Source organism: Artemia sp. Qi Xiang Cuo, chromosome 10, assembly GCF_049724085.1.
Source record: "Artemia sp. Qi Xiang Cuo chromosome 10, ASM4972408v1, whole genome shotgun sequence".
NCBI classification, from domain to species: domain Eukaryota; kingdom Metazoa; phylum Arthropoda; class Branchiopoda; order Anostraca; family Artemiidae; genus Artemia; species Artemia sp. Qi Xiang Cuo.
The window spans coordinates 28,952,953-28,979,831 of NC_142803.1; the positions used below are offsets into that span (position 1 = coordinate 28,952,953).

Consider the following 26,879-nt stretch of genomic DNA (forward strand, 5'->3'; position numbering starts at 1 on the left):
AATAGGAAACAGTTAGATCACGTGTTTCCTTCTCAGCCAATCAGCGAGTCGGTTACATCCCCCTTCTCAGCCAATCAGAGGGCGGCTTACATATAATTTTCGCCACTACATAACAAGTCGCCCGTGATATGTCGTATATAACGGACACGTAATGCAATTAAATTATTAGAAAGTATTTTGACACAGTGCACACAACAAGAATGGATAGAACAATTAACATAATTGATGAGCTTGAGGCCTTGGCAACCGCAATTAGCAGTGTAAGTGTATTTTTATTTTCAAATGAATTTTCCTTGGACATCCTCCAGTATATTCAGCTAAAACATAAATATATTCCTTTACCCCAAACCCCTCCCCCTCCAAATCATACAAACATCATTATAATCAATGGAAAACATAAAATATATTCTTTTTACCCTAACCCCCCCCCCCCCACCAATGTTTTACAATCCCAAAATCTCGCAAAAAGAAATAATTATCCTTTCGGTAAATTTTGGCTTTTCTCAATTGTATTCTTTTCTATAAATGAGACATCCATCACTCTCTTGTTATTACCTCGCTATGATTTGACACAAGACTCCGATGTGAGGCCTATAATTAGCTGTCACCCTTTCCCAGTGTGTTCATACTATCGGTCTAGTCAAAGGGTTTTGTTTTGACTTTCAAATTAAAACAGTTTTAAGCAAAAAGAGATTGCTGTATATTAAGCTTGCAGTTTCGTAACCTTGTATTTGTCAGATAAGCGGTTAAAGATATTATTTTAAAATTAAATTTAACAATATATTTAGAACATTATGTGACAGGGGGGAGGGGGAAAGACATTGCTTCAAACAGCTTAGTTGTAAGTACATTATGGAAAGGGGGACCGAAAGGCATTCAAGGCTATCGCAATCAGTGTAAAAAAAAAACAAACGAGTTCGTTGCATTAAAAGTAAGGGAGGATTTTCTTCAAACAAACTCGGCAGGTTTTTGAACGGCTCAGCGAGCCGTAATTCTCAGATTGAAAAGGATGCGATATCTTTCGGGGGGGGGGGGGTATTTTTCCATGTCTTTTCTCAGGGATATTTTCCGTGGGGATTATTTTCCTCGGGGTGTTTTTTCTGTGGGTGGGGTAAATACCAGCTATCGTAAAAGGATATGGAAAGATAAAAAAAAACTGCTAATACTTTAAATGCATCAAACAAGGCATGCTCAATGCAGATTAAAACCAGAAAAGAAAAGAAACACCAAAAAATAAGAAATTAGGCTGACTTATATTGACTGAATTTTGAACGGCTCAGTGAGCCGTAATTCTCAGATTCAAAAGGATGCAATTAGTATATTTCACGAAATTTTTTTACGTTGTGCTTTCTTAGTGATTAATGCTTTTCTAGACAAAATTATGGTTAGGTTATGTTTAATAACTTTCTTTCTTTAAAAAGGGAGAAATTATTTTGATACTAATTTTTTCTCTTCTTTAAGGCAAATAGCGAAGAATGCTTGTCGCCGTCACCCGCTAAGAAAGAGAGAGTGGATGAGCCAAGACCATCAATTATTAAGTATGCTGGCCCAACCCCAAAACAAGTGTTGTCGGCCCAAGTGCAGCCATCACTGCCAGCCCCCATACAGTCCGGTCAAAAACCAAAAAGAGAATGGACGGCTTCTTATAATATGGTGAACCCTGCCGGCTCATCTATGCAATCCCATAACATCGCAGTCCAATCTGCACAAGAACATAGCGACCCTGCTCTGGCCACCCTCCAACACGCACTATCTGGACCATCCGGCACCCAAGCCCACACGGATTATGCAAAGGTAAATATTTTTTCCTACCTTTATATTTCTTCCAAGTTTTAGTCCTTTTCAATCCCAAATATAAACTTTTCTCAGCGAGATATTAACCCCATATTACATATCTAAATGTAATTTTTTTTGCAAAGAAACCGCTCTTTTCTAATCTTTGCTATCTCTTCGATATCTCATAAGTGAATATTTTTAGCTAATTTCTATTAATAATCACCGCCTTTGAAACTCAAAATGCTACTTTTGCTAGAATATTATAGTTTTAAGTGGCCTAGAAGTAAACCTTTTATTTCATCACAGTAAAATTATGTCAGAGATATTAAAGGACATTGTTCCCCCTTTTAAATCAGGTCACTGTTATCGCATACATTCAGCAGTCTGCTGAAACGGCTCGTAGTGAAGCCGAAAAGGGATACTATATCCCGGACATAATTTCCTCATAGAAAACTGCCTTTGTGTTATAAACTGCCGTTCTATTTAAACACAATTTTGTATGAGGAGGCTATAAAGTAAAGACCACAGTTTTTTGAAAAGCTGATTAGTTTCTACCCATTTCTTCCATCTTTTCTCTTTTCGCTTTTTTTTAAACAATGTTAAATTAAAATTTCATAGATTTTAAAAGATGTTTTTCCCCCACTCAATTTGTGTTGGACATAGATTGTAGCATTGCAATCTCTTACACATAGGTCTAATTCTAATTTGCGTAACGATTGTCTAGATCAACTTGCCAAGATTTTGCATGGAGAGACATTCCTAAATAAGAATTAACGGTTCTCGAATTTAATTGTACTGTTTCCCAGAGAATACGCTTGGAAACAGAACAAATATGAGATTAAAAATAATCTAGGCTCATTTGGAGTCCTAGACAACCTGTACGGGAAGTAGGCGAAACGACTTATGCCGCCTAACAATGCGGTTTTTTGGGACATTATGTAATTGACCAGGGGCCGCGGAGCCCGGAATGCGCCGATGGGTCCGGGAAGCGCTGTGGGGCAAGGTTAGGGAAGCGCCGGGGGAAGCACCGCGGGCCCGAGAAGCGCCACGGGCCCGAGAAGCATCGTGGGAAGCGATGCGGGCCCCGAGAAGCGCCACGGGAAGCGCTGCGAGAAGCGCTGCGGGAAAGTGCCACTAAAAAAAAAAAAATTTTTTAACACTTTGAAAATAAACGACCAAATTGCCGCCTTCTATGTCATATCTTAGATTATCTTAAGTTGGAACTTTCAGTTGAATTAACCAAATGTTATTAAGCAATAATAATCCAAATTTTAACAGTAGGGGTGATTTGAACACTTTGAAAATAAGCTATTTTTTCATATATTATAGACTGTCCTGGTTCCATACTCACCATTTCCCCCCTGCTCGTCAGTTGGAGAAGGAGAAGACGATGTATCTTTGGGGTATTGTCAAAATGAAATGTCTTGGCAGGGTATAGTTAATGAAATACCTGAAAATATCAATGATTTTTTAACTGATTATTTTAATGTAGATAGTAGCACAGTTGAACAGGGGGACTTACATTTGCTAAGGCCTAATCATTTGCTGATTTTTGAGGATTTTCCCGGGGAATAACCCGGTACCCCACAAACCCCCTTTACCATAACGACTCCACTACGAACAACTGAAGTGGTGCAGTCGCCAGTTATTGTTGAACAGCTGGGAGGAGGGGATATTATACAAGAGGGGGAGGAGGGTACACCATTTCCAGATTTTCAATTAACCAACAGAATTTTAAATGCAATAGTTGTTTACACTGCGACGTTTGGAGACCCTTTTAATTCACTTATGGGGGGAAAATTTGTTTTTGACCCTGTAGAAATTGTACACAACTATGTAGATAAAATTCGTGCACTTCTGGAGAATCAAATTCAGTTGTGGGGAGGTAGGGATTCAATTAAGGTTTCCATTGTTTTAAAAGTGTTTTATTTAAATGAGGGAAAAAGCGAGGTTTACTATCATTATGTACATTCCGAGATGCGTTTGGTTTATTCAAATTTAGAAAATTTTGAGGATGCTTTCACGGATTTGGTGGATCAAATTATAACGCATCTCGAGAACTTTATCTAAAACGATAGTGGCTCTTTAGTTCGTTTTGTTGAAAATTTAAGCTTAAATATTTTTAGATTTAATAAAGATTTTATTTTAAGAGAGGGTGGGGACAAGGCAGTAGTTTTAAAATATAATCCAGATCTAGTAGGTTGTCATGGTTTCAAGCGGATTTGTTTTGAAACAAGTCAAAAGTGTTTCCGATATGCATTCCTCATCTCAGCATTCAAGCTTCTAGCTCGGGACGCTACTAAGACGAATTTAGACAATTGGGCTGTGCATGGGAAGGACGGGTCCGATTTCCCAGTTGTAGATTTCTCATGCTTAGAGGGGAAATACCCAGTAACGCTTCGATCTATTGATATTTTTGAAAGGGCTAATGCCCACTTAAATATCGGCGTTACTGTGGTACAATCCGAAATTGAATTTAAAGATGGAAATCGTTCTAAAAAGAAAGGGATGGTCTTCCTTGTACGGGGTCCGTCAGTTGATTTGGTTAAACACTGGGTTTGGTTGCTTTACACACCACCTAGTCAACCGAACACAATCGGGCATTTTAATCCAATCACTGAAATTAGTAGAGTTCTGGGGGAGGGTAAAAAGGGACGAGGAGTACGTTTCTACTGTCCAACATGTCTCTCTAGATTTTGGACTGAACTAAAGTTGCGAAATCACATGAGGCATTGTAGACGCCACGGCTATCAGACAGTAGTAACGGTTTCACGGGATAGGGCAATTTTACGCTTCAAAAATTTCCAAAACACCCTTCTCCAGTGCAACAAAATATCTTTAGACTGTGAAGCTAAGCTGGTAAAAATGAATGACCCCCAATATACAAATGGAGTCAAAGAACATCAGGATATTGCAGTGTCCTACGCCCATGCGCAAAGAGACAATTCTAACACCATGCAGTTGTTAGAAATCGTAGTAACCGTGGATGAGGGGCTCGAGTGCATGGACAAGGCGCTGACTAAACTAATTGGCGCGGCTAATGGTGCTATTTCTCGTTTGATAAATACACATTATCCAATGGTGCTGTCCGCAGAGGATCGTTTGGCGAATAAAAATCAAAAACTTTGTTGGGTTTGTAAGGGAGAGTTTGCAGAGGGGGATAAGGGGACAAAAGGGAAAAGAGGGGGGAGGGGGAAAGTCAGAGACCATAATCATTTGTGGCAGGACATATCCTCGGGGGGTAGTAATTTAAGGGGGGTTGCGCATCAATCGTGTAATTTAAATGTTAGCCACCAGTTTTTTATCCCTGATTTTATCCACAACTCTAATTACGACTTAAAATTTATTTTACGGGCACTGGCACGTATGCTGAGGGAGGGAGGGGGAGTAGATTTTCCATGGGGAAATAGTTCATTTACCTATAATTTTATCACCAAATCGGCTGAGAAGTTGTTGCTTCTTGAACTGGAATGGCAGGCAGTGGATAATGGACATACGTGCTGGAATAAAATCAGGTTTTTAGATTCCTTTAGTTTTTTCCCCAAGGCATTGAGTCAATTGATTCAAGTGCAAAAAAGCGACAATTTTGATAGCTTTCCCTTGCTTAAACAGCACTTTCCAGACAATGAAATGTATGACCTGTTGACCTGCAAAGGTATATATGCATACGATTATTACTGTTCTGGCGCTCGCTTAAGTGAGGAGAAACTACCTCCAATTGAAGCTTTTTACAATTCACTGACCAACAGTGAATGCATAGCAGAGGATTATGAGTTTGCCAATAAGGTGTTGTCCAATGGGGATAGTAAAAATGGGTGGGTTAATTGTAGACTGTACTTGGCCAGTGACGTTCTAACTCTGTTTTATATACTCTTTAAGAACACAGACCAGATCTATTCAGAGTTCTGGTTAGATATAGGCTATTATTTTTCCACATCCCAGCTAGTGATGGATTTAATTTTAAAAATTAGCAGGGAGGAAATAGGCCTAATCACCGATTTAGATCAGCACCTTTTTGTAGAGCGTTCAATGAGGGGAGGGTATGTTTTTCATGGGGACCGCGTCTTATCAACCGATCCGAGCGGACAAACCACCGGTGCAAAGTCAAATGCAGTGTTCTTGGACATGAACTCATTGTACCCCTCGGCAATGTCACACTACTCTTTGCCGCGTGGGAACTATCAATGGCTTGAGAATCCTTGTGATTTCCCCGACATTACCACCGTCGAGGACAATGGGCCACAAGGATGGTTCTTTGAAGTTGACGGTCACATTCCGCTGGCGCTTCACGACTCAGTCAAAGATTTTGTCTTTCCCTGTATCAATGGACCTGTGAGCAGGGACTCTCTGAGCCACTACAATCGATCAGTGGTTGAGGAAATGGGGATGCACTGTACTCCCTCCAAACAGAAACTGATTGCTGATTTGAACCCTCAAGAGAATATTGTTGTTCACCATGTGCTTTTGCACTGGATGGTGAGCAATGGCTTCAAAATCACTAACATACACAGGGTCCTACAGTTCAATCAGCGACCCTACTTGAAAACGTTTATCGACACTTTTGTCGATAAACGCTCTAAGGCAAATTCAAAGGTGGAGAAGGAAATGTACAAGCTCATCCTAAATTCAGCGTTTGGCAAAATGTGTGAGAGCGTACGTAATAGATCTCGCTGCGACGTCGTGACTGACCGTCTAGAGTGTGCACGAATTATTGCCGACCCCAATTTTACATCGTTCACGAGCATAGAGACTGGCATGGTTCTTCTACTCAGGCGAAAGCGAAATGTGGTGCTGAACAAGAATATAGCAGGCGGCAGTTCAGTACTGGAAATTTCCAAAAAGCTCATGTTGTCGTTCTTGTACAATGTGTGCAAGGTGTAATGGCCACGGGAGGGGGAGGTTCAAGTTTACTATGGTGATACAGATTCTCTGCTGTTAAAGGTAAATGGGACTGAAGATTTATTGGGTGATTTGCAAAATGGGGTGCACATCAGCTCGCGGATGGATTTCACCGACTGGAATCTATCTCTCTACCCCGAGTTGGTGAAACGTCAAGCCCCCAACCAACTATTAATGTTAAAATCAGAGACGGGGAGTAATTGGATATCCCGGGGGGTGGTCCCAGGTCCCAAAGTCTATTGCGTTGAAACAGATAGTGGTGATGAAAAGAAGGCGTGTAAAGGGGTGCCTACACATTTTGTAAAGAGCAATTTCAACATGAGGGTGTACAGAGACTGTGTAGAAAGTAGCCTTGTGCTGAGAGCACAAGTGCGTGCAATTTGCTCTCTACAAAATGAACATTTTACTTTGGGAACGGAAAAGAATGCAATGTCGTGTATATCCGACAAAGTATATGTGCTCGAGAATGGTCTGACTGCTCTACCTCGTGGTCACTACCATATTTCAGATCAGGTTGAATGTATAGACTCTCGTAATCAACGTGGTCTGGATAAATTAACCTAACCTGAACTAACCATCACCACCACCCTAACTGTTCATAAATTAACTGCGCCAACTACTCTAACCACAGCCCAAACCATCACCACTAACCTAACCACTCCCCCGCAGTAGCAGTGACGACAACTCTTATCTTCCCATCGCGGCTCCCGGGGGGAGGGGGGGGTCCCTTCCCGTTGCCACCCAGGGTGGCAGGGTTGCAGGTTAATGTTGACTGCAAATATTTGTTTTCATGCGGTGTCGAAATAAAAGCTGCCATGAAATATTGTTTTTTTTGTTGTTCTTGAATAGATATATCTATGGGGGAAATTACTACTTATTCATTGAGGACATATGATTTACAGTTAGTTGTAGTCCAACTGTTGTCAGCAGCATGTATCAATTTAAAACACCCTTCAGATCGTTTCTGTGTGGTCCCTCAATGTCGGGGAAAACAACACTTTTAGCTAAAATAATTCAAAATTGCGATAAAATGTTTTTAGAAAAACCGAAAAAAATCTACTATTGCTATAGTATTTGGCAGGAGTCCTATGATAAAATAAAAGCTATTGACACAACCATACCAATACAATTCATACGGGGACTTGATGTTTTCAATAGTATTGAATCGAACTCGTTGTTGATTATTGATGATTTGGCTGAATCCATTGAACAGTTCTCGCAGGAAATGCTACAACTATTTACTGTTCGCTCCCATCATGAACACATTTCCGTTACTCTGGTTCTACACAATCTGTTTCATCAGAGCAAATGTATGCGAACCCTTGCTTTGAATTGCACCCTCTATATTATCTATCGAGTCGTTCGTGATTCTAGCTCACTCATAACTCTCAATAAACAGATATACCCCGGCACTCCAAAATTTCTGTTGTCAGCATACACTCAGGCGACTAGCAAGCCCTACGGCTACATTTTGCTGGATCTTAATCAGAGCACGCCCGAGGATCTACGTGGAATCACCGACATTTTCAACAATGAAATTACAGTATATCTTCCGGTGAACAGTAGAAAAGACTATTAGTCGTCATTATGACACTGAAGAAACTACACGAACAACGGCATTTATTTTCCGTTTTAAGCACTTCAAAACCATTGCTTAGGAAGGCTATACTCAAACATGGGGTTGACAATGATTTCATTAATCTAATATCTGAACTTTGTTTAAATTTAACCGAGGGAAATTTACAACTGTCAGAAGGTTTAAGACAAAACAAAAAGAAACATCTTGCCAGTGTCCGCGCCTTAGATTTTAAAAACAAGGGGAAAAAATTTTAAAAGAAAACGGCTCCTTCAAGCGGGCGGTAGCTTTTTCACACTTTTACTACCGATAATTGCAGGACTTGTAAACAGTTTTCTCTAGTGAGAATGGCAAAACCCTATAAATTGACACCATTTGAACTTGTCCTCTCGCCCATCGAACATTTTGAAGACAATCTAAGCAAATTCATTAACGACGAGAATATTGCCGATGACAAAAAACTGATTTTACTTCTAGATGCATTGCGGCGTGTGGACAAGCATAAACCATATCGTGAGGGACCCGTCACTGATCCTACTTAACAGGAAACATCTCAAGATTCTGCAGTGCAATCAATGGAGAGGGAATTGAATTCAATTGTTTTAAAATTGGAAAGCCATTGCCACTCACCTATCAAGAACAGAGTAAAAGAGTATTATCTTATATCATTTTGGAAACTGGAGATCGAGTTCAAGTCGAGAGCACAGGTAAAATAATTATAATTCAAGGAAAAATTTATAATGTATTTTATTTAATTTGTTATATGGTGGCGAATAGTAAAGGTCTCTTATACTTTGACAATAATCTATACACTTTTCTCTGTGTATCAAACTTCCCCAAAAGTCTTGTTGATAATAAGAAAATTCTAAAAAAACTAAGAGAATATATTCCCCCAACAACACCATTTAAAAAGTAAGAAGATTCAATATTTGAAGATACTAGCACTACTGATTTTACAACACCTGTGGCTGCTAGTCAAAAGCGAAGACGAATTAATTTGCCCGCAAGTATGCAAAAGGGGAGTGGACATTACACTACGTGTTTACGCTCAAAATGGATGAAGTTCTGAAAGGTGTCTATGAAAATATTTGCGATGCGGGGGGTTTAAGTTCTCCCAAAACGCTTTCCATAGCCTCCGGCACCACATTGAAAAATTCAAAAGAGTATCTAGAGAATAAACCGATTTACACACTGCATCGGAATCACAGATTTCGCATTAAACAATATCGACAAACTAAAGCCTTTTTCCCTCTGCATATAATGCAAATGGATCTTTTAACTTTAGACGCATTTCAACAACGTCACAATGCACCCTACAAATATATTATAGTGGCAATCAGTATCTTTAGTCGCTATGCCTATGCCATTCCACTACGATCAAAGAGAGGTGTTGAAGTTGCTCGGGCCATTGAAAGTATTCTTGAACGGGATTCGTATAGAAAAATTCAATCGGATCGCGGTAGTGAATTTGTTAATCCACATTTGCAAAAGGTTCTTTTGAAATATAATACAACACTTTATCATAGTCACAGCCCGATAAAGGCTGCATTGGCTGAAATATTAATAAGAACGATTCGTCTATTAATTTCAAGATATTGTAAATTGAAAAATACAACGTCTTTTATTAATAATTTAGATAAAATCATGTTGATTTATAATCAACGACCACATCGATCTCTGTCCAACTCTACACCAACGGATGTTCACTACAATTAAAATACATTTGATGTTTTTCTAAAGAAATGCTCCAATAGCAATGAGAAGAAAAAGAAGAAGAAATTTAATGTTCGTGATACTGTTCGAATTAATAGAAACAACAATATTTTTGAAACGGGGAATTATTTATGGAGCACTAAACTTTTTAAAGTGTCAAAAATTCTAAACACCGAGCCCACAACGTATGGACTGCGAAAGATCAAAGATGATGAAATTCTCGGTGGTTTTTATGAGTATGAACTGCAAACAGTTAGGAACACTAGTGAAATTTATCAAATTGAAATGATATTAAAGAGTCGTACTCGTAGGGGTAAGAAAAAGTTGCATGTTTGCTGGCTTGGATACAACTCAGATTTTGATTCTTGGGTCAGTGCTGAAGATATTGACAATGCCCAATGATTTCTATGTGACTTTCATGTCCAATTTTTATGATCCTCTCTACAATGACTTGAATAGAACAAGTGATTTTTGGACGAAACTCTCCCCCACCATCAAATTCGACGACGGGAAGTATGAAGTGGCTCTTGTCGACTGTATTTTAAAGATACCTACGACATCCTGAGAAAGGATCGTAAATATAAACTAAAAATTAGACCCTATGATTGGCCACCACCATCCTCAAGTGATCAAGAAAAAATTCAAAAAATCAATTGGATGGATTATCCGTACATTGAATTACCCTACGAGAAACTCACCTGTATGAATGATTTAAGTCGTTCTATTAATAAAAGAATTTCAACTCGTAAAAAAGGAGCTTTTCATTTCAACTATTCAAAGGAGGAGGGCAAGATCTACATTAGTTCACCTATTGCCAGTGAAAAGGTTATTCTCAACGATAATCTAAAGGATGTTCTTGGTTTTAAGCTGAATATAATCAATGGTAAAAGTGCCGGAAACACTAATTTCATTTTTGCTGACTACCCACCTGTCTTCTCCACAGACACCTGTATATTTCTCTACGCCTCATTTGTGGAAACATCCCGGGTTGGTAATTCAAATGTTCCCCTCCTGCGAGTTCTTGAACTAAAAACAAATCAAGAACATATTCACCACTACAATATAAAGCATCTTCAATATATTCATTTATACACTACCCATTTGGAACTCTGTCAGTTAACACTAAGAACTGAATTGGGTGATCCCATAACAATTTCAAAAGGTTTGGCTGTGATTACATGCCATTTTCAACCAATTGTTCCAAAGCAAGATGTCTAATAAAAAAGTGGTATTCACTTGTTCTGATATTGACTGCCATGCTAATACTCTTGGTCCAAGACAACAGGGTAATGGAATGGACTATTACAAAGGACGCTCGTCAATGTCTGGCTACGGTCTTGGCAGTTGGTTTGCTAAGATGTTTCGCTCTTCACTACCACTGGCTAGAAAATATCTTGTACCGGCTGCGACAGATTTTGCATCCTCTACACTATACGATTGGGGCTCTGGCAAGGATTTACAAAAAAGTGCTTCGGAAAATCATAGGTCCAGTGCGCGAACCCTTGGCGAGAGATTAAAACAGAATGGTATAGGCTTAAAAAGGTCAAGAAACAATGCATCACTCATCAGTCTCTACTCAGGTCGGAAACGAAAGACAACACCCCTCTTGTCAAAGAAAAGAAGGAAAATCCGACACGCAGTGTAACCAGAAGTCTCAGAAGGAAAATTGTTAGATAGAAACTAGATTTCTTCTCCTAAAATGTCCTACCTACCGCATAAGGATTCTCAACCTTCAATCACCGCCTCATTGAATCTTTTGAATGCTGAAAATGTTGATGTGAGTGTCAAGCATGGATACTATGAACAATTTTATCCACAAGAATCCCTTTCCGATAATATCCACTTTCAAATTTATTCCAATGAAAACAACTTTATGGACATGTCTTCAACATTTATAGATTTACGAATGAAATTCCGGAAATCCGATAATACAATGCCAATTCGGGGCGATGGAATATCCTATGAAAATTGTATACTAAATAATCTATTTCGTCAAATCAGTGTCTACATCAATGGCACGCTGGTGAGCACAAGCAACAATCTCTCAAATTATACAAGCTATATGTAATTCATGCTGATGACACCCAAGTCATACAATGAATTGAGAGGCACCTCCAATGGATATGAATATATTACTATTACTCATAGTACAGATGCACTTAAAAATGCTACAACTAGTGAATTACATCTAGTTGGAAAAATATATCATGAAATATTTAATATACCCCAATGGATGCCGCCCAATGTTAAATTGGATATAAAACTGACTCTAGCACCATCCAATTTCATATTGAGAAAAGAACTTGCTGCCAATCCTGATGTAAGTCTCTCCCTCACCTCGGCAATACTTCATGTACTCAAACACCAGGTCATGAGTTCTGTTGCTTTGGCCGTGGAAAAACTGAGAGCCAATGGCAACAATGTTAAATTACTTGTTCCTCATAAAATCACCAATCAACGTCATATTGCTATGGGGTCACGCACCTTCACCGATTCATCCCTTATCAATGGTGAAATCTCGTCAAACATAGCGTTGGCATTTTTAAAAAGCGCCAGTGCACTATGATTATGGACTGAATGCCCAAATAAATTCGAGATGTTTGGACTTTCATCTCTTGTGTGCAAAGTAAACGGCATCCCACTCTACAATCTATCTTTTGATAAATCCTATAGAACATTGTATGAGTTGACCATGCAAACCCTAGATCATGACTCTCAACTATTTGAAAATGGTATAACCGAAGATATGTTTGCTAAAACACATGGTATCATTGTACTGGATTTGTCGGGTACACAGGATATGAGCATAGTACGTACGGGGAGTGTGCGTTTAGAGTGCACATTTACCGACCCATTGGCTGAGAGTATTGCACTAATCTCACTAAATCAATATGAAACCTATTGGGAAATCACTCCCGAAGGCAGTGTTCTACTAGACTTGGCGCCATGAACACCAGTCAAATAATTAATGTATTTAATATGGACCCCTACATGTCTAAGTACAAATCCTATTGTCTGCCCTCAGACTTTCTTGGAAAAATTTAAAGTGGCAACAATACCTTAATTATTGTTAATAGCAGTCCGTCGACGGTGTTGATGGATCATTGGCTCTTCATCTTTTAAACAATGAAGGCGATTGAATTTTTTGATCCTCTTGGTCTACCATATACATTCTAAACACCCCACATTAGCAACTATATCGAGAGTAGTGGGAAAACAATTATTCAAAATCTGAAGAGGGTGCAGGATCTAACGAGTAAAAGATGCGGCTTCCATGCACTACTATATTTTGTTTTTCGATGTCGCGGCTATACTTACAAGCAGTTTCTCCACATTTATGTTGACAATCCACGTCTGAATGACTTTCTAGTGGATAATATCCTCTCAGACCTATATGCTATTGATTTCAGTACCCTAAGCTTAAAGTGCTTAAAAAATGTTAGTAAATTTGTTAATTAATAAAATGCATATATATATATACAACAATGTCTTTAAATCTTCACTTTAGATTTCTTCATCTTCGATGCATAGGCAACTGTCGTGAACCACTAATGCTGGTAAATCCTTTGGATTCACTGTATATTGATCTTGATTGACTGCAAAGTCAGGGTCACATTTTCTACAGTACAATGTAACTTCACTCTTGTCATATCTCTTTGTATAGTCAATGATACTATTTGCATTCATATTATGAAATTCACGAGTTTCAATCTGTCTATTTGAAGCAATATCACATACAATGTTTTCAAATGGTGAGTCACATTCGGTAACTATCAAATAAAAATTACTTAGTTTATAATCATAGTAGGTAGTGTCATCGCAGCGAAGACGTAGAATCCAGATTGTCTTGTTACCCAAACAGTTGAATCGTAGACCAGATTCCTCTTCCCAGAATAATTTAAATCCACGACGATACCAATCTCATAGAAATAAACTTAAATCACGTTTGGGATTCTTTCCAATCATAGCGGAGTAAGTATTCTCCCACTGATCATATTTATCATAGTGACAATTGGAGCACAGGTGCCCTCTAGGATGTGAGTCACACACCTCCTCAAGACTTGAATTACATCCGTTAATTTGTACTGCATAGCCTCTATGTAATTTACAAGGATTACATAATTTACACTTTTCACTATAGTCATTAATAATTGTACAATTCTCACATTGATTCCACCTGCCCATTGAGTGCATTAAAAATGTACTCACAGATAACATTTTTCGGTGTCCTATTTAGACTCACTACCAGATAAACCGAAACAGATCGTCCTCGCTCTATAAATTCAATGAGATGGAACGGGGGGAGAGGAGTAACTCTTTGCCGTTACCTCTTTCGAATGATGGGGGGAGCCATCTACATTGAATCCATTGGCAATATTTTCAAAAGTATATCCACTATATGATTCTGCTTTGTTCCAATTAATATATCAATAAATTGACTATAAGCATTTGAGTCACATTTTAAAAGTTTCATTCAATAGTCCAATGGGGGAGAATCACTCCTCATTATATTGTCAAGGGTTCCCTGACAGGAGAATATCCTGCGTTCAAGTGATAACTTGAGAAAATCATCATCCAAAATCAAATATTTGTCCATAAACACCAGATTCGATCTAATTCTCTCTTTCTCAAATTTATACATTTTTCAGTCCTTTCACTCTGACTGCTGACTCTAGACTGAGCATGATTCGTTAGCCCTAACCATAAAAGAATGAGAACATTTTCGATTTCGAAACAATTTTATTGAATAATTACAACAACAACAATAATACAGAGCATGTACAATTAACGATACTGTTTATTGTCTTCAATATGTTTCATCAATGCACTTAAAGCACATTGAAGTCTATTCACATGTGCTATATCAACTTTAGCGGCAAAACATAATTGATCCTCCATTTTAAATTTGCTCAAGGATATTACATATCTTGTATATACTGCATCCCATTCCAGACAAAGCCGCGATCCTTTCGTAATTTCCACCGCAATGTTTGGTGCTCTTGTACTATTATCATCAACTCCACTATCAACTTCTAATAGGGTAAACATTCCAATCATCGCCATCACAAATATATATCCAAATGATTAGAGTCAAACTGTTCTTCTCACTCCTTGAATTCTATTCACAGACTAATAAAACTATAGCAAAAATCCTTTCTTTATATTCACTCCGCCGCTACTATGTAAACAAGCCCTCTGATTTGCTAAGAAGGAAACATGTGATCTAACTGTTTCCGGGAAACTCATAACATTTGGCTTGAACAACAACATCAAATAAATCGACCTTGACATTCGCTGAGAGCGTGCACTTACAACAACAACAAATAAATCGACCTTGGAAAAAGAGGTCATTGACCCCATTAACAACGTGTTCTCCCTAGGGACTCTATGCCCATATAGGGTGTGCTGTTCGGAGTTATAGGGTAATTTCTACTAACAATGGCCATCGTTTCAAGAATTATTAGAAATCTTACAAACCCCAGAATTGGGCTCAGATAAAAACGACTTTATAAAAAAGGTCAAGATTTCTTTGCATCTCTAAGATACACAGCTTGTCATGCCGATAATTCCTTGGCAGCTCTGCATCCATAGCACAAAATATACTGAGCCCAGGTACAAAAAAAAATCTTATTTCCAATGTCACGAAATTGAAGTTAATATGATGATTGTTTGTAACCTTTGTTAAACTTCTCCATATTAACCTTAAAACCAGCGCTTAAGCATATACTGAATTCAATAAATTAAACTGTCCTAATGTTTATAAAAGTATAATTGAAACATTACTTAGCTGTGGTTTTTATAGGCCAAATGAAGATACTGAAAAAACGAAGCGAATATTTCGAGAGGACAAACGCCTCTCTTCTTCAGCGCGAAACGAAACGATGTATCAGTAAAAGCCAAAAATTAAAAGAATTAAAACCAACTACCTAACAACCATAAAAGCGAGTTATTCGCCAATATCCGCAATTTGCACAAAATCCAAAAAATATGAACTTTTTTCAGTATCTTCATTTGGCCTATAAAAACCCCATTTTTGCTCGTTTTTCTTTCTTTATGTGATGTCAGGCCAATGTGGTTTAAGAAATTACTTAGCTGTCAATCTTCATGCTTTCTTCCATTTTAAAAAATGTTTACAGTTATCCCTGTTTACATATGCGGTACAGAAAGAATCTCAGGATGCAGGCAATAACAAATTAATCATAGATTTCACAATGGTATTTATTTTGTAATCTTTGACTTAATCTATATGGTAATAAACACTGTTTTAATCAGGTAATAGGTACCTACTTTTCATGAATTACTAAATGCAGAAAAATTAAACTTGAAAGTACTGAAACCTTATTTTATCGAAATCTTGTATATATTAGCTTTTTAGAGTTTTTTTTGGAAAATTCTGTGACAATTGAGATAACGTTTGGTAAACTGGTGGTTGTCGGGGATGACAAATTAATTTAACAAAAAATGGGATTAAATCTTCATCCTCAGAACAAAATTTTATTTTCAATACAGGCAATTTTTCTAGGGTAGAGAAAAGGTCCGGTAGGGTAGGCATTGCCCACCTGTACCCCCTGCCAGCTCTGCCTATGTCCAGGGGGAAAACAAGAACCCTCCCACATTAAATGTGTGTGCTTTATTATAAAGAATGCAGTTTTAATCGTATATATGTGCTTATCAGGTGTTGCGAAAGCCGCGTTTTCAGGCTCAGCGGGTTCGAACAGGGGTTGTTCTCGTCTAGTTTCAAGTTTGTAGTTTTTCGTCTAGTTTTGTCTAGTTTCAGTGGGTTTGAAGCTTTAACCCCGTGTTGGATACACTAGATGCACAATGCTTAATGCACTAGACGAGAAAAACCCGTGTTTGAATCTGCTGATCCATGAACAACCCATCTTTAAACACGGGTTGTTTGGGTTTAGTGCATCAAGCATTGTACAGCAGTGCATCTAGTGCATCAAACACGGGGTTGAAGCTTCAAACCCGCTGAAACTAGAAAAAACTAGACGAAAAACTAGAAACTTGAAACTAGACTAGAACAACCCGTGTTCGAACCCGCTGAGCCTAAAAACGCGGCTGAAATTGTTTGTTTATTGCTGATACCATAGCGCCATCTATTATACAAATGATAGAAAGAATATTAAAAAAAAACTTCACACACTAGAAAAAAACCAAACACTATTTATAAACTCGTAATTACTGTTCTTGCCAACTCGTGTAATTAATTTTAATATTCAAATCGAATAAAATGTTTTTTCTCGTATAAAAGTTAGAGTATATATTTCTTTGCTTTACTGGCAACTATTCTAGTTGCGTATAATGTACGTATATTTTGCATTTATTGTGTATAACATCCAATATTGACTGATAAACTAATTTATTAACACATCATTTTTCAAGTAGATTTATTCAAAAGTAATAATTAACATTGTTATATTGCGCGAGTCTGTTGATTTTTTGAATTAAAATCAACTTGGATCCAGGATTTTTTTTAGGGGGGGGGGGCAAAATAGGTTGATCGGATAAACATGTAGAAGGAGCAAGTTTCATTAATGCAAACTTGCATTGGACTTTAGACTATGTTAGGGGGGCGTGGCCCACTCTCGCCCCCTGGATCCGCCACTGACTTGGTGGAAGTGAATAAAATCTTGAGTGCCATGACTAAATAGAGTAAACCCAAGATAGATGGTCTCTGTGAGAGGCAAAGCTGGCATAACAGTTTTCAAGTTGTATAAAAATGATTCATTTCACTTTTTGGTAGAAATTCCATCATTCATCCTAGAGCAGAACTAAAGTAAAAAGGCATAGAGTAAGGATAATTCAAATATGCAAAAATAACATGCCGAATCGTGTGCGAAAAAAGTGTATGTTGTATAGCATTTATTGGAGAGCTGAATAATTGTTGTGGCTAAAACCATTTTAATCCTCTATCCAAAGACAATTTCTAAATTCTTCCAAATTAATTGCGAAAATGAGAAATTATGGTGTAAATTTAGTGATCAGAAATAGATGAGAAACTCCTTAAGATCTTAGGGGCCAAATCAGATAGTCTGCTCAATTTAAAGAGTTGGTACGTTTGCCCGGTTTTGACAAAAAATGTCACATACAATATTCCGAACTTTTACAGCCGAACTTGGCTAGTTTTTTGGCTTCCAATAGTTTTGGCTAGTTTTTTTGGCAAGATAGTTTTGTTTTGGCAATATTTGGCTTCCAAATATTGGCTAGAGGTACCAGGGTTTCTTATTAAAGCTACAGGCACGTGAAGATGAAATTTCGTGTTACGTAAGTCCTTACTTGTTATAAAATAGGAAAACAATCATATCTATGGGAGCTAAGATTTAGTATTTCAACTTTTCTGAAAGGTGTAAATTGTTTTTACATGTTTCTTGAAAAACAAAGATTAAATGAGTCATGTTTTATTGACACAAAATTCGAGAATGTACACAGAATGCTAAACTTGCCCGAACAGTCAGTACAAAAAATAAAGACAAATGAAAATAAAAATGCGTGCTGAATATTTAAACCATTGAAGTTAAAATAGAAGAAAAAGAAACTGATAAAGATGTTAGTCATACATCCACACGCTTTGTAAACTTTGACAATTTAGGGATAGGGCTAGACCCTGTATCTTAAGTTCATGTTTAAACTTTTCAGAGTAAAGCGAATATTTGTAGTAATAATATGAGTCAATTCTTTTTACGTAGATTTCCAGACTACGACTTATTGTGAAAATTACGCCTTCATCATGGCATGAGGAAATCTTCCTAAGATGACAATGTAGACTATGAACACAATTCGAAGGATTAACCCCGTTCCCGAACTAAATCTGAAAACTGCAGATCTATACCAAGGGCCTTCATTGTACAAAGAAAGTTAACTTAGTAGAGCTGCTCCCGATTTTTTGGAGCCATTTTTTCTTTAAACAATCACATGTGAAAATTGATCTTTGTTTGTTGTTTGCCGGTTTGTGAATGTTTGATGAAATGTATGTATTTTTTATTTTGTTCTTTTCCCTACAATTTTCATTTCTTTTGTTCACAAAAAATATTCTGAATCTTCAGAACCGAATATAATTTATTGGTAATACCATTATTCATTCATAAAAGAACTTGATGTTTTAAATTGATGCTTTTAGTCTCTCATAATGGTGGTGAAAACTAATTCTAGGACTTTTCTGTTGATCATGAATATAAAACAAGAAGATAGGACATTTCATGAATACCAAACATATAAAAATGTCTCTTTAATGTTTTATAAAAGCTAATTGAAAAAGATGTTTAATTGCAAGGAATTTCAGTACAAAATAAATAACCTATTGACGAGGTAATCCAACAATTATCTAAGCGCTTTTTAAGCTATTTTCAAAAATTTCTTCTTCTTTTGTTCTAGGTTACATGATTTTCATTTATATTATTTAGGAGATTACACAGCAAGCATTTCGTCTGTAAGTGAAACATATTACCTGAACAAATTTCAAATAATATAGAAAATAACTGCAATAAACAAACAGTGAACAACCACAGCAAGAAGTTGAAAATAGTATGTAACAGCAGTAGCTCCAGAAGCGGTATGCCACCATAGGGTAAAATTAAAACATATATTCAGATAGTTTTAGGGAAGAAATTGAATACGAAACCTTTTCTGGTCAAATGGATGAAAAAGGAGATAGACCTCACGAAAGTTAATGTTATCTGTATCATATATTGCTTGGATTATAAAAAAAATCAACGATAAAATTCCCAAATTTTGCCCGAAACATGTTTTAAAAGCGATTAATAAAAATTGTGGGTAATGTGATAAAATTATTACTGCTTCAAACTTCGCGACAAAATACTATTAGAAGCATATACATTTTACGAAAAGGACCAGAAGATTTTATAATCATATCCAGAGTGTTATTATTTAGTAATAAATGAATTAAACTTACCCAAGCGGAGAAACAGCTTTGTGCGTCTTGAATTGATTGACAATCTGAGAGATGTCAATTCTCAGGTTGTCAATCGGTGAAAGCGGTCGAAACAGTACCATATCTAGCCCTAATGATCTCCTCGGGTGGGATGGTCCACGTTTGGATTCATGAAGACTAGGTCTATCTGTATTAACTGGGGGACAAATTGGTACACCATGTGCTTTTGTGCGATTAAGGTCAATTTTCACCTTTGCATTTGATACTGTGGGTTTATCTTCGATTAGGTTCCTAAAATATAAACTTTGATAAATATTACAAGCATAATTAGGTATATACTGACAAAAGAAAGAAATCATAATTCAGTCTTCATACAAAGTTGTTATACTTAAGCCAAAGAGAAACAAAATTTTGCTTGTAAAAAGATAGTATGGCTCAAAAGTGCCACCGTTTTATTGGCTTAACATTTTATACTGAAGAAATAATAAGGTTTTAGATTTGTATTAAGAGAGGACTTAATACAAACTTGTAATATTTAAGCCATAGAGAAACAAATTTTGCTTGTAAAAATATTGTCGCTCAAAAGTGCCAGCATTTTATTGGCTTAACATTTTGTACAGAAGAACTAATCAGGTTCGGGTGATAAAAGTTCTTCGTGTGACACAAATTTGTTTGATGCATTATCACAGTATAATTTAATTTTAAAAACAATTGTTTTTAAGAAAGGGGGCGAGGAGGTTTCCTATGTCTAAATAAAAATTAAAAACCAGATGACTAGTTTGAATACTATAAGAAATCATGAGGAATTTTATAGGAATTGTAAATCTCCGAAATAGTAAGTAAAGAAATCATTTGTGTAAAAAAAGCTATGAAAAATTGACGCGAGTTAATCGTCAAGAAATCAATGTGTTTATTGAAACATTTTAAAACAAAACGAACGAAGAAACGAATTAAATTTATTTTAGTTTAGATAAAGTTATGCTTTAATTTTCTAAGCATTGTTTGGAAGGAGGGGATGGGGAAATTAATTAGAATTATTAAGTTTCAGTACGAAAAAAGGATACGTAATAATCAAGGCCGTATTCAGCACTTGGATATGGAACGATTTGGAGCAAATGATGGAGTACAACCTTCCTCTTGGCATTTTGAATAATTTATAACAAAATTCTTGAGGTATAAAAATTACCGGCTGAATTAGATTTCAATTCTAGTTTAAACTAGGTCAAGAATTAATTTATTTCGTGCTAATTAACCATGTTATCTAGTACCTTTTTTAAAAATAGAAAGGATTAAGAATGCACAATGATCTGTTAGATCTTCTTGATCTTAATAACGATGTTGATTATTCTACAATTCTTATATAAAAAGCTATAAACGGTAATCTTAAATAGTTTTTAATTTGAAAGGAGGATGAAATTTGTAACACCCAGCCATTTGCTTATAGTGACCGTTCAAAGACAATATAGCGCTACTTGTACTGATGAGGAAACAATTTATAACTCAATCTGTAGTCTATTTAACGACTGTGACAATGCAGTGATAAGAGGAATATTTAAATACTTTTTGGGGTAAAAGAGTACCAAAATATAAACTTCAAAAAATGCTTAAAGATTTTATTCATTCACTCTTTTAAGACTCCTAAAAAGAAAGTATACATTCAGAACTTTGGTATTTGGTAAATTCAGGTTTATTTTTTTTATTTGGGCCCTTAATGGAAGGTCAATATTAATTGCTCATTCCATTAGGGTCTTGGAATAAAATCATAAATTACTCAATCATTGTCTTAAAGCCATATTTTTAGGTCTTCTTCTGTCTTTTTTTATTTATCATTTTTTACTTAAATGAATTAACAACGAACCGAGATTACATAAAAAACAACAATTTTTTTTTTTTTTAAGTAAAGAGCAAAGCTATATGTCTTGAGTATAGCAAAAAAAAAATCTACCAGAAATTATAATGAACAATAGACTAAAAGTTAAAAGAAACAGATATTAGCCTAAACTTAATAAGATAAAAAAATTAAACCAACGATAAAATTATAATTTACCGAAAATAAAACTGATATTCAACTCATACTCAAAACGAACATAAATTGGGAAGTCAACCCCTTGCACCCAAAATTATAGTGCAAGTGTAATTCGCGCTTTACTGAAAGCAATATAAATTTTAAGTAATTTCCCTTTTATTACTATAAAGTTGATAAATCAATAGATTAACGAAAGCTCTCTAAGTTAATGCGATTGTATTTAATAACCCAAATCTAGTTCCATCAGGTTGATAGAAACTAAAGTTCTATTTATAGTTTCTTCATTCTAAACATATTCCTTCAAAATGCATAAAAAAGCCGCATAGGTTTGTCCTTGTAAAACTTTACTATAAGAGTACAATTTATTTCTTCAAAAATATTCTGTTTCAGAATGTAATTTAGGCACCATTGCTCTGTATGTTTAAATTAAATTGACCGAAAGAGGAGAATCTAGACATAAAACTTTTTTTCCTTGAACATGTATTTACTTTTGCGTGATCTTGATTGTTAGAGGGATTTTATTTTTCAATTATTATACTTTTATTTAATATTCAATTTAAAAATTAATTGGTCTTTATTTGTTATAACATCAACAACAACACTACAAAAAAATGGTGTCTCGGGACTAATCAATGTTTACAAAAAAATGGTGTTTTCTTTTGCTTTTATTCCGTTTTACAAATTTTCAACTGTATTTAATTTTAAAAATAGGTATTTTGAATAGTATATCTTTTTAAGACCATATCTATGTTTTTTTTGGAGGAGATAGTATGATTTTGTTTTGGGGGAGGGGCGTGTACAAAAAAATCTCAACAAAACACATCAAAATTTGTATGCATTTTTGTAACCTTTTATAAGTAGAACTTAAACTTTGGGTGGGAGAGAGAGAGAGAGGGATTGAAGCCCGGTAAAACCCTTCAATCTGGATTCTTGTTTTTGGATGTTTTGTTCGAGGGTAGTTACAAAAAAAAACTTTACAAAACATATCACAGCTTGTTTATTTGCATGTTTTTAGCTTAACGATCCAAATTTTAATAACGGGGGGGGGGTGAGCTAAAACCCAGTAAACCCCTTATGCTGGATACATCCTTGAGTTTTATTTGAAAACATAAATTTTTTTATTTCCCTTTAAAATTGCTTAAAATATTTATTGCTTTCAGTAAAGCGCGAATAACAATCGCATTATAATTGGGGTGTAAGAGAGGCTATTCCTCAGTTCATATATTTAGTAATTTCTGTTCATTTTGAGTTTGAGTTGAATAGAAGTTTTATTTCAGGTGCATAATAAGTTCACTGTTGGTTTCATTTTTTTCATCAAGGCTGATATCTATTTCTTTGAACTTCAATATCTGTTTTTTCTTTAAACTATAATTGGGGTACAAGGGGGACGACCTCCCAGTTCATATATCTAGTAATTTCTGTTCTTTTTTAGTTTGACTTGAGCATCAGATTTACTTTCGGTACATTCTATGTTCATTACTGGTTTCATTTTTATTAAATTTAATATCTGTTTCTTTTAACTTTTAGTTTATTGTTCAATAATCTCTGGTAGTTCTTTGCTCTGCTCAAGACATAGCTTTGCTCTTTACTTTTGTTAAAAGACAGTTTTTATTTTATTTGATTACCTATGAAGAACCAAATTGCTGCTTGTACTTACTTGCGTCTTTTAATAGACAGAAGATCATAAAGGGAAAAATAATTCTTTTCAATAAAAGTAAAACGCCATATCGAAATCTAAAAGGAACAGACGGGATTATTATTCTTAGGTTAAAAGATATTGCTAAATATTAAATATCAGTTTTTTTGTTTTTATCATAAAAAAAACAAACGAACTAACCCCTCCTCCTGTATGTTTTAGCTAGGCTGTATCCAGGGGAGTTAGGGTGTTCGACCCCCCCCCCCGAAATGTTCGTCTGACTTGTAAAACGTAACAAAAATTGACATAAACAAATTTTTGTATGCATTTGTGAGTTTTTTTGTGTACCCCCCCCTCAAGTTTTTTTTAGTAAAACCCTCTCCGAAAAAAAATCCTGGGTACGGCCTTGTGTTTTAGATTTTAAAACATACACTTGCCCCTTGCAGCTTTGTGAAGTGACATCCCAAAGTAGACTAAAAAAGAGAATGCAAGAATTCATATAATGGATGATATGATAAAAGGCTCTTACCTATAGGAATCTGCTACGAGGCTAAAACAAAACAGTTCGTTGTAACAAACTGTAAGTACAGATCCACTCGGCCTAAAAGTAAGCGAACTCTAAAACATTGAATTTTGATAGCAGTAGATCTGTCAAAGGAACTGACTTTTTATGCTTATTCCAAATATATAAAATTCATTAAGTTTAATGTTGCCATTAGAGGCAACGAGTCTGAGAAAATTTGTCATATTTTCATTGAAAGTCAAGTGATTTCAATGAAAAACTACAGATTCAGATTCAGCATATCAGGAAGTTCTGCTTTAAAAGTTTCAAGCTCCTATCTACAAGATTTGGAATTTTGTATAAAAAAATTCCAGATGAAAGATGATGGATGCCTTTTATTTTTTTTTTCTGGGAGTGATCATATTAAATCCACGACTCTTGGCGACCAGAAGAGGGCTTATGTGAACGGAAATCAAAATTTGTAGTGCTTATCTTAATTTATCAGAACGATTGGAGGGCAGCTTGCCCCTCTCTCATGCACTTACCCCCGAAGCTATCCGATCAAAATTCTGTGATAATCATTTGATTCAGCATTGTTGAATGATCCTATGACTGTTTCTTTGGGGATGACATGATCCCCTTCCCCTTTAGTCCCTCTAGAAAGGGGCGTAAGTTACCAATGCTTCAAATATAGTATTTGCAATTGAGAAATATACGAAATTTTTTCTTGGGGGGGATTTTCTGTGGGAGGTGGGTATTGTCAAGGAGAAGAAGGTAAAAAAGACAAAGAAACTTTCCCAGGGTGAACAAAGTTTGTACGATGAGGGAAGGGAAGGGGATTTCCTGGCATGTCTTGAAAAACAGTCAGATATTAAAAAAAAAATTTCAACTTAAGGTAGGGAGCGACATTAAAACTTAAAATAAACGGAGATTATTCCATGTATAAGGGTGGTGCCCTCTTCAATCTCTCGTTCATTACGTTAAAGTTTGACTTTTTGTCATATTTCTTTTAGAAAGACTGCTCAAACACAAAGGCCGTCAAATTTGGATGTAAAGTGTTTTAAGAACTATTTTTAAATCCGTTTTAAAGAGTTTCCGCTCGTCTTAAGTATTAATGTTGCTCCTTATTTTCAGTTGATTTCTTAATTATTTAATTTTTGAGAAAAAGCAGGCAGCTAACTGACTGATACAAACACACTGACGAACACTAAGCTATTTAACTGACTGGTGCAAATAAAGATAGGGAAGGAGGTATTTATAATGGTCCATTGTTTCCTAAGACTCTTGAGAATTTTAAGAGCAAGAAAAAATGTCTGTTTGGATCAAAGTAGACAGAATATATAGCGGTTTGGATGCTATGAAGAATTAAACAGTATAGAATCAAACGAAAATCGAACTGTCCTGATGTTGTGGCGCAAGAACACTCAGGCATTACAGGTAATTAATTGGACGATGAAGAATCTAAGGCTGGGACATCACTGATATGCAAGGAGCCTGAGTCTTTCATTCCTATCTCTGAGAGTCACTGGGAAACAGCAATAGGGAGACAAGGGTAAGAAAGATCTGAATATCTGACATATCTGAATATCTGAAAGGTCTGAATATCTGAAAGATCTGAATATCTGAAAGTTAGGATGCAAAGAAACAAAAGCATTATTCAGAAGTTCATTCCCACACAGACTAAACATCTTATACGATTTATTTTTGGAAACATGAAGGGTTACTGAAGCCATTACAGGTACTGGAAATTTTTGTCAATATGAATGACGAGCTGATTTCCCCTGTATACAAAAATGTAAGTTATCCGTGTTAACTAAAGAGCATTGAATAGGCAAATTTCCAACAAGGATTACATACCGGCTGATGTTGTTTTATAAGGTGGATGTTAGACTTGAGGGTATAGTTCGGGAAAGTTGACCATTGGCTGAGTTTTGGGACATTGCTTATAAGAATAATAAGCCACATTTAAGATACTGAAAAAATACTGATTTTGCCATGCGTATTCACATACTAGTTCTATTTAACAACTCATCTTACTAGCGAACAAAAGGTCGGCTAGTATGATATTGGCTAGTTGGCTAGCTTTTCTTCCAATCTAGGCTTCATCTAGATTGGTTGAAAGGTTACATCCCAAGGAGAAAATTTTAGTAGACGTCAATTTCTTAAGGGCCAAGGCCTGCGTTTACATCTGCCTTTTCTTCATATATATCATAAAAAAAAAAATTAAGGTTATATTTAGATGTGTACCTTGGTGCCTCTTCTAAGTATGAGTTCAGCTCCGAACGTCCTGGAGTTGGAGCCAGTTGACCAATAGGACTGGGAACCGACATATCCTAAAAATATCAAATTTGATTATTATCTTAAGGTTCAAAGATATTCTCAAAACCAAAATAATTTTTTTTATGATAAAGACAGGAAACAGAAAAAAAATTTAAAAGAGAAAGTTGAGATGATAACAATATAGAAAATAATATTTAAATAGTAAGTCGAAAGACATTCTTGGCCTGGTGTAGGTGTTTCCTGTTTCCACTAAAATGCGCATGCTATATGCCGGTAATATATTTTTTTATTTTTAAAACATATTTTGAAGTTTATATTTTTAAATTTCTTTTCTTCCAAACAAAGTATTTGATACCAGTTTTTCATACAGCCCGAAAATTGAAACCGTTATTGCTCAAAGCTATTTCATTGCAGGGAATAATTTGTGACTTTCTAGTCATGCACTTGTGTCCAAATGAAAAGCCTGAGAGCGTCAAATTGACTGGGAAGAGGGTATAAAAATATTTAAAGGAGATGTAAGCTTCATGGAAGAGAGAAAAAAGGACCGTTTTATGCTGCCAGGTAGAGGAGAATCAT

At 36.0% G+C, this 26,879-nt stretch overlaps 1 protein-coding gene across 1 annotated transcript in view; it reads right to left on the reverse strand.

Annotated features, from left to right (window-relative positions):
• LOC148947639 (uncharacterized) overlaps positions 1-26,879 on the reverse strand; it is an 87,680-nt gene that overhangs the window by 37,094 nt on the left and 23,707 nt on the right. Inside the window, exons 5-6 of the mRNA XM_089095967.1 lie at positions 26,271-26,356; positions 19,881-20,150 (exon numbers count right to left, since the gene is read on the reverse strand). Of these exons, the coding sequence (XP_088952093.1) occupies positions 19,881-20,150; positions 26,271-26,356 (356 nt within the window). The remainder of the gene's footprint in view (positions 1-19,880; positions 20,151-26,270; positions 26,357-26,879) is intronic.